This window comes from Papio anubis, chromosome 19 (assembly GCF_008728515.1).
Source record: "Papio anubis isolate 15944 chromosome 19, Panubis1.0, whole genome shotgun sequence".
Classification (NCBI taxonomy): Eukaryota; Metazoa; Chordata; class Mammalia; order Primates; family Cercopithecidae; genus Papio; species Papio anubis.
The window spans coordinates 29,411,578-29,424,170 of NC_044994.1; the positions used below are offsets into that span (position 1 = coordinate 29,411,578).

At 51.4% G+C, this 12,593-nt stretch overlaps 1 protein-coding gene across 50 annotated transcripts in view; it reads right to left on the reverse strand.

Annotated features, from left to right (window-relative positions):
• The window catches only part of CELF4 (CUGBP Elav-like family member 4), a 321,048-nt gene that overhangs the window by 231,591 nt on the left and 76,864 nt on the right, over positions 1–12,593 (reverse strand). For all 50 annotated transcript variants that reach the window (XR_004180134.1, XR_004180137.1, XR_004180136.1 and 47 more), the window contains exon 2: positions 9,659–9,741. Coding sequence is in view for 43 of the 50 variants with exons in the window: in XM_009192630.4 (XP_009190894.2) it covers positions 9,659–9,741 (83 nt within the window). In the remaining 7 variants the exon portion in view is untranslated. The remainder of the gene's footprint in view (positions 1–9,658; positions 9,742–12,593) is intronic.

Sequence of the window (12,593 nt, forward strand, 5' to 3'; positions counted from 1 at the left end):
ACAACCAACTTCTGTCCTCCCTGCTCCATGGAGTCCTTTCTGGTCATCCCAGCTCTTTTCTGAAATATAATGGGACATATCGTCCAAACTGCATACTTGAGCCATCCTATATTTTTATTATCCTCTTAATTATTTCATCTGTGAATTAGGAGTCATAGGACTTTATTGTGGCAAAGGACTCCGAAGGTCATTCCCACTCACATCATTGGTTTGTCATTAATAATACAACTTGGATGATTTATAGCAATTCACAGCATATAAAGAGCTCACACATGTGATTTTCATGATAGAAATTAGGGAACTCAGACCTGGAAAGATTGGGTGGCTTCCCCACGTCATCCAGCCGGTTGGTGTCCTCTGCATAGGCTGACAGTGTTCTGAAGGGTGGAGCAGAGCGTTCGGCATCATTTTGCCTCTTCTGTGCTGGGCACAGGGTGGGCCACACCAGGCTCACCATTAAACACACTGTGCTCCTTCAGCCACCAGAAGAGGATGCCACCTGCATGGCGCCCCCTGGTGGGATCGTGGGAACATACCACAAATGCCTTTGATTTAAAAAAGGGTGCTTGAACCACAGTAAACTTCGGGGCCCTAGAGAGAACTCATCTCCCCTGCACTCCAGCCCTTTCCTCTTTACAACAGCTGTTTTCATGAGGAATTAAAGAATAAAGAACAATACCGTTTTTTTCTATTATCACCCAGGCTTGCCCATTTTTGATGGAATGTGGCAGCCCACAGTTCCGGATCCCTGCAGGTCAACAACAAAGGCATGTGTCCTTCTGCACGCCCACACACATGCGCCCCAGCAGAAACCCTCCAATCCTAAAACACATCCATCCCGAAGCAGGAGCTCACACAGACATTCTGTTTCTCAGCCTCGTTTTCTGGCGAAAGGTCAACAAACCTTTTGGAGCCTCACACGGACTCACGCAGGCACAGCCCTCGCGGCAGCCTCACATTCCCGCTCCGGTGGACACACACCTCGCTCCACACACGCCCACACTCACACCTGCGCCGGCGGCGACTGCCGGGGCCAAAGCACCTTCCACACAGCAGCACTTCCTTTCTACATCCCTGACCAGAGAGTGAGGCTTTCTCCTCTTTCCAAATGTACCCCCGCAGGGTGAGCTAGGCTGAAGACTTTCTGGAGGGGCATGGAGGCGATATGGCTGGAGTGGGAGCTGCCAGAATGATCTGTTGGTGCCTCTGGAAATGCCAAGGCCAGCAAGGTTGCTCAGCAGAGGGGGACCTGCCTCCTTCCCACCCATCCTTGCTCTGGGCCAGTCCCAGGCACAGGCGCAGAAACAGGAAAGCAGGTACAGGCTGGGAATCCAAGATGGGAACTGTGGCGTTAAGGAAGCAGCCTGGGCCCCAAGGGTAGTGCTGGGTGCGGATGGGGATGGATTGGAAAGCTCCCCGAGTGGGGCAGAGAGTCTGTTCAGAGGAAGTGATGTTGGATTTGGGCCTCCAAGGATGAATGGAGACTCTCCAGGCAGAGGAAATGACATGGAAAAACAGGAGCTTGCAGGAAGGCAATGTGCATCTGGAGGGTTTGTGGCCAGGATGTTGTCTGCCCTGGCTGAATCTTGTGGGTGACAGAAGCCCTGGGTGGTTTGCAGGTGGTGGGACCTTTATCTTACAATGACACCCTTGGCCAGCCTCTGAAGAATGCATCAGAGGGGTGAGGGCCTGGAAGCAGAATGCCACCGTGGTGGTGTGGGCTTCTCCAGGGCATGTTGGCTTATCCTGCCATCTCTCTCATCTGAACTCCTGGGCACTTCCCATCACTACCGTTTTTGGGGCCCCTAAGGATATTTTCTGGATCATGAGCTGTCTTCACACTTGCCTCCCAAACCAGATTATAAACTCCTTCTGCAACAGGCCGTGTCTTACTTATTTTTGTCTGATGTCAGACACCCTGCCTCCCACAACCAAACTCCGCAGGGGGCGGGCTATCTGTAAACGCTGCTGCCTCTGACTTGGGTGATGGCAACCGTGATCCAAGCCACACTGGGGCAGTGTGAAAATTGCAAAATGCTTGTCTGGTGTCCTTAGAATGAGACCTGAGCAGAGGGCAGGGGTGGGGGTACCATCAGGAATCCAGCCCCAGCCCTGGGGGGCAGGCAGTCTGGATGCTCTGCATCAGGGAGAGACATACCTGACCCACGCTTTATTACACTTGTCACCAATGGCCTCGGGTAGTGGAGAGCAGGAGACACTGTCGTCCTCGCTCTCCCCCTCTCCTCTCGTCTCCCTGTTGTTTTAAGTAATGTGAGTAATGCTGAGCTCATTATTCTTAGAAATATAAAGAATGTCAGAGCTGGAAGGGGCTTGAGAGGCAACCTGACCCACCACCTCCTTCACAGTCTAGATGGTGTGTCCAGGGAGGGTCTGAGCTCATTGCTCTGCCCAGGCCACGTGGCTTGTTGGTGGCAGGTTGGACCTGGCCCAGGTTCCCTCTGTTCATTATCTCATGTGCCCTCTTGTTTGTTTATTTCCTTCAAATCATGTATGATGACTGCAGGCACAGAGGTTCTCTGGTTCTTTCAGATAAACTTGTTAGGAAGCCTTTCTGGGCACAGTCCATGGCAGGTCTGGACTCTGTCATGGGGGCCACTGAGAAGATGAGGCCCCTGTGAGAGTCAAGAGCCACTTGCTTGAAAAATGGGGAACCCTCAGGACAGTGGTTGGGGCAGGGAGGGAGAAAGTGGACAGTCTAGGAGGGAAGACTATGGGCACATCCCCCAGGAGAAGGAGGACTTTGAGATGTCTCTGTGGGGAGGAGATTGAAAAGATTTTGCATGAATACAGTGGGACATGGGGCTGGGCTGAGGGCTAATGTTGAAGAGAAGAGGCAAGTTTCAAAGGCATCACAGATGTAGCCCCTATGCCCTCAGTACCTGCATGTAAAGCACTTCAGACTTCCCTCTTGGAACCTTGGTGTTCCCTTCTGTATAATGGGCCCAGGCTGGTGTCCTGTGGTGAAGGTCCTGTTTGGCTGGAAAGCCTGGCTAGGGCACATGCCTGCCAAGCTTGTTTGCTGTTGGGGTGGGGGCCCTTCTGAGGGTATGGGCTAGAGAAATACCCCACATGAGCGGGTCTCAAGGCCTGGGTTCTGGCCCCAGCTCCGTTATAACAAAGTCTCCATTCACCTAACCCAGGAGAGAGCTGAGCTGGAGTCGGTGCTGAAACTGCTAAGCCCTTGGGTCAAGTCTGCCCTGCAGATGTGAGTGCATGTGAATGGCAGGCGACAAGTGATCCTTAATGCCCGGAGGTGGGCTCTGCCCTCTGCTCCTGCCCGTACTACTCCCCCTACCCTGTGCTTACACCATTGGAGCTTTTGCCTCTTCACAAGTCCTCCCTCTTGTAACACTCTAAGGATCTTTGGGCTTGTTCCCTGAATGAATGAGAACCAGCGAGTAAGAGAGGAACGCTCTGCCCCAGGGCCTCACTGTCCCACCTTCTACCTGCCCTAGGCCCGGGATGGGGTTTCTTTACCTTGGCATTGTTGACACTTGGGGCCAGATCATGTTTTGCTGTGGCACTGTCCTGTACATTGTAGGATATTCAGCAGCAGCCCTGGCCCCTACCCACTAGATGCCAGTAGCATCTCCAGACAATGTCAAATGTACCCTGCAGGGCAAAATTGAGAACCACTGCCCTAAAAGGACAGATGAATACTTCTTTTTGGGGAATACGAGAAAGAAGAAAGATATATCATCCATTCTCCCAAGAGAGAAAGAAGAAAGCATGAATCCAGGTGAGATACAGAGGAAAGGCTGGGGGACCCCCATGACTCAGACACTATTGTGGGCCTTTATCCTCCCTACTGTGGAAGAGCCACAGGGCAGCCCCTTTCTCAGTGTTATGGGTTGAATTGTGTTCCCCTCACAAGATGCTGAAGTCCTAAACCCGGGACCTATGAAAGTGACCTTCTTTGAAATAGGGTCTTTGCAGATGATCAAGTTAAGACGAGGTCATTAGTGCAATCACTGCTGTCTTCATAAAAGGAGAAGTCTGGACACAGACAGTGTACACTGGGAAGGTGACACAAAGACACAGAGGGAACACCGTCTACAACCAAGGAATGCCTGAGGCTCCCAGAAGTGAGGAGAGAGGCCTGGAACTGATTCTCCCTCACAGTCCTCAGAAAGAACCAACTCTGCCAACACCTTGATTTGGGACTGCCAGCCTCCAGAACTGTGAGACAATACATTTCTGTTGTTTAAACCACCCAATTTGTGGTACTTTGTTGCAGTAGTCCCATGCTAATACATTCAGCAAGAGGAAGGACAACAGGACCGGGGAACTGGAAGAGTGTGTGGATCTGGCTGAGATGATCTCTGCAGAGACACAGAAAGTAGCAGGGGGAGATGCAGGTGCTGACGGGACCCAGACTCACTGTTCAGAGACAAAAACCAACACTGTGCCTATAGGACAGACAAGTGGAAACACATCCCATTTCTAAAATGAAAAGCTTTGATTGCACCAATCACTAGAAGTTGTAAAACTACCCCGAAGAATTAACAACCTCCATACATGCTAACTACATCCATCATAAATTCGTCTTTAGTTTCTGTTATCATATCACTGTCTCTGAGGACCCCGTCTTGTCATCATTTGCCCTTTATAATTTATTCATCTTGTTCTTGCCTGCATCCTTTCTACTTATCATTCATCTTTACAGTTGTACATAAAATTAGATGGATCCCTCAATGGCAGGACTGTCAGGAAGGGAGATGGGCCTTGCCAGGGAAGCCCCCATATGGTGATGGGGGCCCCACCGGAGCCTCCTATGGGTGTCAGGGTTGAGGTGGGTGGGCCAAAGTTGAAAGAGGGAGGGAGGAGAGAGAAAGGAGAGACGAAGTGTGAAGGATAAAAGAAGAAAGTGTTGGTGAGAGAGATAGAGGAAAATGTGCAGAGGGAGAGAAGAGAGGAGAAAATGGGGGCACAAAGAGAAGAGACAAAAAGAAAAAGAGAAAGAAAGGCGGAGAAAATGGGATTAAGAAAGAGAAAAGTGAGAGGAAGGCATAGAATGGAGAGACACTCTGAGATAGTGGTGCTAGAAATCTAACTGAGCTCTTTTAAAAATAATTTTCCCACTTTAACATCTTTCCTGGTAAACTCAAAGGTCACATTGAATTTCCATGGAAGTGACCCATCCTGAGTCACAGTGACCTGAGTCGGGAGGTGCGATGGCGGGACTCTGCATGTCTGCCAGGCTGACATGAGGGGAGGGGAAGGGGGAGACAGCAGGGAGGAGTGTGTTAGTTTGCTTTGTATTCTAGGGTTGTTGGAGTGAGGACACAAAAGCCAATCTTTAACTAGTGAGTTGGAACTTTAATGTTTACCAAGCAGATACAGCTCCCACTTCCCTCACCCCCATCCCCGGCCAGCTCTAATTCCCATTGCTTCCTGGCCTCCTACTGACTGGACCCAGCTCTTTCCCTGCTAGCCCTGGTGAGAAGCCCTTTCTGCTACCAAAGGAACAAAGTGCTGGCCACAGTTTGTCATAGCACCCGGTTTTCTCTCATCTGAGCATCTCCCTTGAGACCCTGTATTCCCAACTTTGGAAACAGAAGGGCTCTTCCTGGAAGATAATTCCCCATAAAGTCCCAATGGCTGGAGGAGCTGTGACAAAGCATCACGGGTCGATTTTAAGGAACAGATTTCTTTCAAGAGGCTTCCTGTGCATACTGTGGCTCCAGGTGGTTCTCAGAGTGGGTCTCTGCTGCCCCGTGTGAGTCGCCTGGCTCCTGGCCTGTCGTGTGTACCTCGACTCTGGGCAGTTTCTTGGACTGGTGCTCCCATCTGACTCATTTTACTCCCACCCTGCCCATATCCTGAATGAAAACTTTGAGTCACTCCTCCACTCCATGGTCATCCTGGTTCTCTCTAAATTCCTAAAGCAACTGGTGGCACTGGCAGAGGCAGGTATCCTGGGCTTTGGTAGCAGACTCACTGCTGGTCCTGACTCGGCCACTTACCAATTTTCTGACCTTGGGCAAACCTCAATCTCCTCCTCTGTGGGGGATAATCATGACATCTTCTTCAAAGGGTGGTTGTGAAGATAAAATGAGGCAATGTAGGTAAAGTGCTTGGCATCATGCCTGTCGTATAGTAAGTGCTTAAAAATATTGTGATTATTGAACAATTGTCCACACTATCCATTTTATAATAACATGTGCTGTCTTGTATTGTTGACGATGTAGATATTTTTGTGTGTGTGGCTTCCATCCCCAACTTGGTGGGCAATTCCAAGCGGGGAGGTGGATGTGGTTTTCTTATCTCTGTATTTTACAGAACGTCTGGCACACAGGACATACTTGTTGATGGATTGAGAAACTGCCCTATGTTGACGGTCCCCTGTGGATAGTGAAACAAATTTTGTGACTAGAGGGGCATGGGCATGAAAAGAACAGGAAGCCAGGAAAGAGTGAGATCGAGAGTATGAGGGAGAGAGAGGCAGAGAGATTAGAAAAAAAACTCTGCCTGGATTCTGGCAGAAGGCAGTGCTCAAAAAGACCCAGATGAAGCTTCATAGTTTAATAATCTAATTCTACTAGAAACATGCCAAACTCAAAAATAATAATCCATTTGTGACACTGGTCCAGGGATGACTCCATCAGCCATCAGAGGGCTCTGCTTAGGCTGGTTTCCAGGGATACTGGGGATCACGTATCACTGATTTGTAAGAACAGCCACTGTGGTCTGGTTTCTGAGCTTCCACTGATCCCAAGAGAAATGTCAGCTTCCCTTTTCAGGCCCCCAATGAAGACATGTGCTAGGGGTGCCTCTAGTTCTGTCTCTGTCATTTTGTTATTGTTGCTCATGGTGATGGTGGTGGTGTGTGTGTATGACAGCAATGGGATTATTTTTCTTGCTGGCAACAGGATGCAAGCTCCGTAACTCGCTAGAAACAGCATAGGCTGCCTGTACTATCTTTTCTCCTCTTTCTCTCCTCAGTGAGAAAGTGGAGGGCTTATTTTAATGGATTGATTTTAATGGATTTTGAAGTCTGGAAAAGTGCCTAAATTGCTGAGGTTACCAGTTTTCCAGGTTCTTTTTTTTTTTTTTTTTTTCGATTTCATTCTCCTTAGTCAGACATAAAGTGTGCTTGCTGGGGCACCTAGTGTGGCCACCCCAGACAAGAAGAGGTCCCCCTCTGCCTCTCACCCAAACAGACAGCCATGAACACAGCCTCAGCTGGCAGGAGCACCTATTATTTGGTTGGGTGAGAGCATTTGGCTTGGTCCCGTCCCTGCATTTGCTAGTGGCACACTTTCTCTGATCTCAAAGGAGAGAACCAACCAACAGCAAAAACACCAGATCTGCTTTCTGGAATCAAAACAACTCCACTTTAAAGAATAATTTTACTTGGTCATTTTGTATTTCATTCGTCTGCATGTAGGTTTGTGTGGAGACAATGTGCCCTCGGAACTTCGAGCTGCAATCCGGTCTTTTATTCCTGCCCCTCCCTCCGGTGGGCCGTGCCTGCCCCGAGAATTGTTTGATGAGGTTTTTGAGGCCATGAGTCTCCCTGTGAAGCCTTTGAAGAAGGGACGGTATTCGAGGGGACTCTAGGCTATGTTTCAGCTCTGCTGTTGGGCTCTATCTATCTTCCCCCCTCCCCGTCCCAACATACATTCACGTTTCTTTTTGCCCTTTCCCTCAAACTTACTCAACTTGTCTTTGTGATTTCAGAAAAATGCCACTGGATCTCCTAGTATGAAGGATTAGCACAGATTATGGGGAACAGTGTTAATTATCGGTGGAAGGGGGGCTGGCGCGTCGCTCCAATGTGCTCCTGATTTCCCCTGGGCCTTTCTGCCTGGTAATAAGCCTTCTTTAATCTGGCAGGCCCCTTGGTGAAATCAGCACCACGGACAGTGATATTGATTGCTTCTGAGAAACCATCACAGCTGCTCAACCAAATTACCTTTGATATGTGACCTTTAATGTAATTACTGCAACATCAAAGTATTTCTATAAATTATTAAAGAACTAATACACTCCATCATTTAGCTGTTCTATTATATGTAAAATAAACAACCACAAGTTAATGTTAGATCCTCAACAATCCACACTTGCTACTGAAATACTCCCAGTTCCCAGCCTCTCCCCTTTCAAAATCCTAAACCTCCCCCTCCCACCTTCTGTCTGTCTGTTTCCGCATCTGATTCCGGCTTTTAGCCATCATGAAACTCCCCAGCAATCTCTCTCAAGCTGATGAAGGGCCTCCCATAACAATGTGGTATTTTCTATTCCATTTGGGTGGCTCTAAAATATCTATCACAATCTCCCCCAAAACAAAGTACCATAAACACTTTATTAATCAGCACAAACCTTTCTCAGAAGCCTTTGATTATCCTACAATATGGCTTTATGCTTCACACATAACATGGGGCGATGTGGAGCATATTTCTGCCATCTTACAGAGGGCACCCAGAAAGTAATTACTATAATATATGTGCATGTAGCCGCGCCACTGAAAAAACAACTGGGGAACGGCCACCCTGCCAGAGCTGGGCTTCACACAAAATCTGTGCGGCGCTCGATTTCCATATATTTGCATCTGTGGGTATGTTATTAAGATGACTCAGCCCCGTGCTTTGCAATCACAAATACCAAAATACAATACAAAGACTGTCTTAATGGAAGGAAGGCCCTGTGTAATTCGACACTCCCCACCCCTAAACGAGTAAAGAAAGATCTTTGATGCAAAGGAAGGCTGCCCCCGCCCGGAGTTGCATTTTCTCTCCGTCTACCTGGTTAACCTTTCCCGCTGTGGGGTAGAAATGGAAACGTGTGTTTACATACGGTTGGCTTGGTAAGAATGTAAACATGCATGTGTAAGCATGGGTGTGCATACTTATAGAACACACGTGCTTCCCTGCAGTGTCCATTGTATAAGCGTCAACACTATATTTAGAAATTCTTTAAATTATGCCCACAAACACACATCTTTCCATTTATCTTTAGATACTCAGCAGCCGTATATCTCTCCCCCCTCACCACCGCCCCATCTCTCTGAACCCACAGGAGAGACCGCGCAGACCCTTGACCCAAAGAACACTTCTTATTTTATGGTGATGAACTAGCCTCGATAATAGCCATGGCTGATATCACACCCAGTTAGGGGGGCCATAAATAATTCTCTTCTCCCCCGCACAGAAGCTATAAACCAGGGCCGAGGCGCGATAGTTTATCAAAGACGAGGGCTGGCTCCTTAAATAAACCGCGGTGATCTCACTCGCGGCGCCCCCTCCCACGCCGCCCCCCATTCACCCCGCCCAGAGCGGACGGCGTCGACTCGATGGGCTGACTCGATCGCGCACGCGGCCCGCAGGCCCGGCGGAGGCAGCTCCCGGCTCCGGTCGGTGCCCCGAGACGCGCCGCTCCCCCGCCCCAGATTGCCCGCGCAGGAACGGCGTCCAGGCTCCACCTTCAAGGCCACGGCCAAGTGGGGTCCCTGCCCCGATCCGTCGGGCCCGGACGGCCGAGAGCCCGGCGATTTGGGGGGCGCGCGGGCTCCCGAGCGCAGGCGGGCGGCGGGCGCCCTGACGCTCTCTCCCCCCGCGCCGCGCGGCCGCCCGGCCTCCCGAAGTCGCCCCCTATCGGCGCGTCGGCCGCTTGCGCCGCGGCGGGCGCCACTTACCCCGGGCAGAGTCTTCTGCTCGTGCAGCGCGCTCTGGGCCTTCAGCGCTGACTCACGCTCGCAGTAGGTGAGGAAGGCGCAGCCTGGGGAGGGAAGCAAGCGCCGAGAAGGGTCAGTGGGGAGCCCCCGAGCCCGCCGACGCGCCCTGCCGCCCGCCTTCCAGGCTCCCGCCCCTCCCTGCCGCTCGGTCCCTGTCCCCACCTCTCTTTCTCTCTCGTGCACTCTTCTTGGAGCTTCTCTGCCTCTCCGTGTTCCCGGCTGTCTGCTTCTCCTACCTCCCTTTGCTTTTCTATTTTTCTCCCTCCGCGGAGTCTCCCCACCCTGCATCTTCCCCCCACTACACCCCCCTCTCCCTACGGTTCTCTCCCTACCCGGTCCCCTGGTGCCTCAGACCTCTCTGCCCTGTTTCAGCGTCAGCCCCTACGCTTCCTAGAGGGGGCAGCTTCCACCCCTCACCCCCAGCACCTCTAGCCACACTTGACCATGGACTCTCCTTCTGGCCGGTAGGAGTGCTGGGCGCTGCTACCTCGGGGATGGTGGAGGGCTCCTCTAAGCCTTCCAAATAAAGGCTCAGTCTGTAAGGAGTACCCCAAGCCAGGCCCTCCTAATAAAATAAACGTACCCTGTGTCCCTTGTCCCAACCTCTGTTGTCTAATTTGCAGTGACAGGTGGTCTTCACACCCCTCTAAGTCATAGGGCTTCTAGGGCATATCCAGGCCACCGAGGCACAGCGCTAGATCACCCTTGCTCTGCCTTTAATTCCCTGGGTGACCTTAACAAATCACATCCTCTTTCTGGCCTCAGTCTCCCCACCTGTGAACTGAGAAGGCTCAGTCTAGCTCTCCCGCTGAGTAATTCTAATTGGGCCACACCCCACCCCATCAACAGGGAATCTGGATTTGACAGAGCAATATACTCAAGGGGTGACTTTTCAGTGCTGTCCTTTAGGTGTGGTGACAAGGCCAAGAGAGTGGGGATGGGGGAGTCTTTCTGGGAGTTCTCATAAGCTGCCCAGCGTGCCCAGTGTCAGGCCTTCTTCCTCTGCCTGGAGATGTGGCTAAAGGTGGATTTGGAGGCCTGCAAGGCTCAAAACCATGGGGAAAGCTCAAAAGCTCACTATGGCGAAAGCAGGCTTGAGTGTTCTGGGGAACAGTCACCTCAGACCTTTTCAAGCCACCCATGGCCCCAGAGAAGGCACCCTGTGGAATTGTTGCCTCTCTTGTTCCTCGCTCTCTCACATGGTCTTATCCAAGGCCACATCCCCAACAACCTGTGCTCCCTTCTGCCCCCCATTCCTCTGCTGTCACCACCTCCTCACCTGGTATGCCCTTTTTCCCCATGTTCACTTCTCCCAAACCCGTTGATCATTCAAGAATCTGATCAAGTTCTACCTACTCCAGGCAGCCCTCCTTGGCTGGTCTAGTCCATCCCCAGCCAATCTCCACAGCCAGCCATTTGGTCATTGCCATGGCCATTTATTTCTTGAGTTCTCACTCTGTGCCAGGCTCTGTGCCAGACCTCGTGGCCCAGGCCCTCCTCTCATGAGGCCCACAGGCTGCTGGTGCCAGTCTGGTACCTACGCCAGCCCTTGTGACCAGGCATGCTTTAGACTCTGGTTGCTGGGCACAGAATGCTCCTGGTGTCCTCTGCAGCTTCTGACTCCTCCACCACCCAGCCTGCACCCATTGAAAACCCTTTTCCTCCCCTTCCAATGTAGAAATTCCTCCTGCCTCCCTTCCCTGTCTGGCTTCAGAGAGGAGGTGGAAAGGGAATGTATTTGTGAAAGGAACGGAGATGAAAGAAGGAAGCAGGGAGAAAAGCCTGGGAGACAGAAACTCTCGGCTCCCAGTGCCCCCTCTGCCTTCCCCACCTCTCAACTCCTGCCCCAGGCTTGGAGAAGCATCAGAGAAGCCTCTCTCCCACTCTGTCTCATCTCTCCCTTCCTCCAGACACCAGATCGCCCCTCCTCCCTCTCCCGTCCTCCTCCTTCCTGGTCACTGGCAGACGGTTATTGATGGAGACACCCGGGGACTGAAATGAATAGCGGTCAGAGGCCCCCGTGACGTCGTCCCTCGTGCTGCCGCCTGCTTCTCCCGGGGGCGTCTTTCCTCCCGTCCCCTTGTTGGCCTTGTCCTCTGCCTGCAACCAGGAGGTGGCCACTGCCTCTGCTGCACGCAGGCAAGCCAGCTTGGGACAAGGTCAGGGGCAGGTTTGGAGGGAGGAGGATAAGGGGAGGGAGGAAGAGGAGGAGGAGTAGGAGGAGGAAATGACCATATTGTTTCCATGGCCCAAGATAATAAGAAAAGGATTCCAGAGGAAAAAGAATCTGTTGCTTTTGTCCATCTTCCAGGAATTTCTGCCACAGTTTTTGAGAGAGCTCACAACTTTGTTGTGAATGAGAATCTTTCAGGATCCTCCAGACCTTGGGTGACCTCCCCCTGCCGTCTCCACCCCCTGAATTTATCTCCTTCCAGTCTTCCCCCCCCCCCCCACTCACCGGCCCCCTCACTACTTCTCAGCCCGCTAGGCACACTCTGCCTTAGGGTCTTTGCACTGGTCTTTCCTCTGCCCAGAAAGGCCCCCCAACCCCACACCTGCTATCAGCATGGTGTGCTCCTTCCCTTCCCTCTGGTTTCTGCTCAAATGAGACCTCCTCAGAGACACTTCTCTTGACCACCCCATTTGACATAGCCCTGCGCTCACACAGACCCGGACTCCTTGTCCCATTGTGTTTTCTGTTTGGCACCCATCACTCCCTAACAGAGTCACATATATTTGCTCATTGATGGGCAGGCTCCCCGTGCTCAGATGAGGTTAGGAACCTGGTTTTGTTCTGTTTCTACTTGGTTCTCAGTGCCCAGCATATGGGTGCAGGCTAATATGTCAGAACACCTCAGCTAATTTGGTGGGGGCAATAGGCACAGAAATGGTGCTC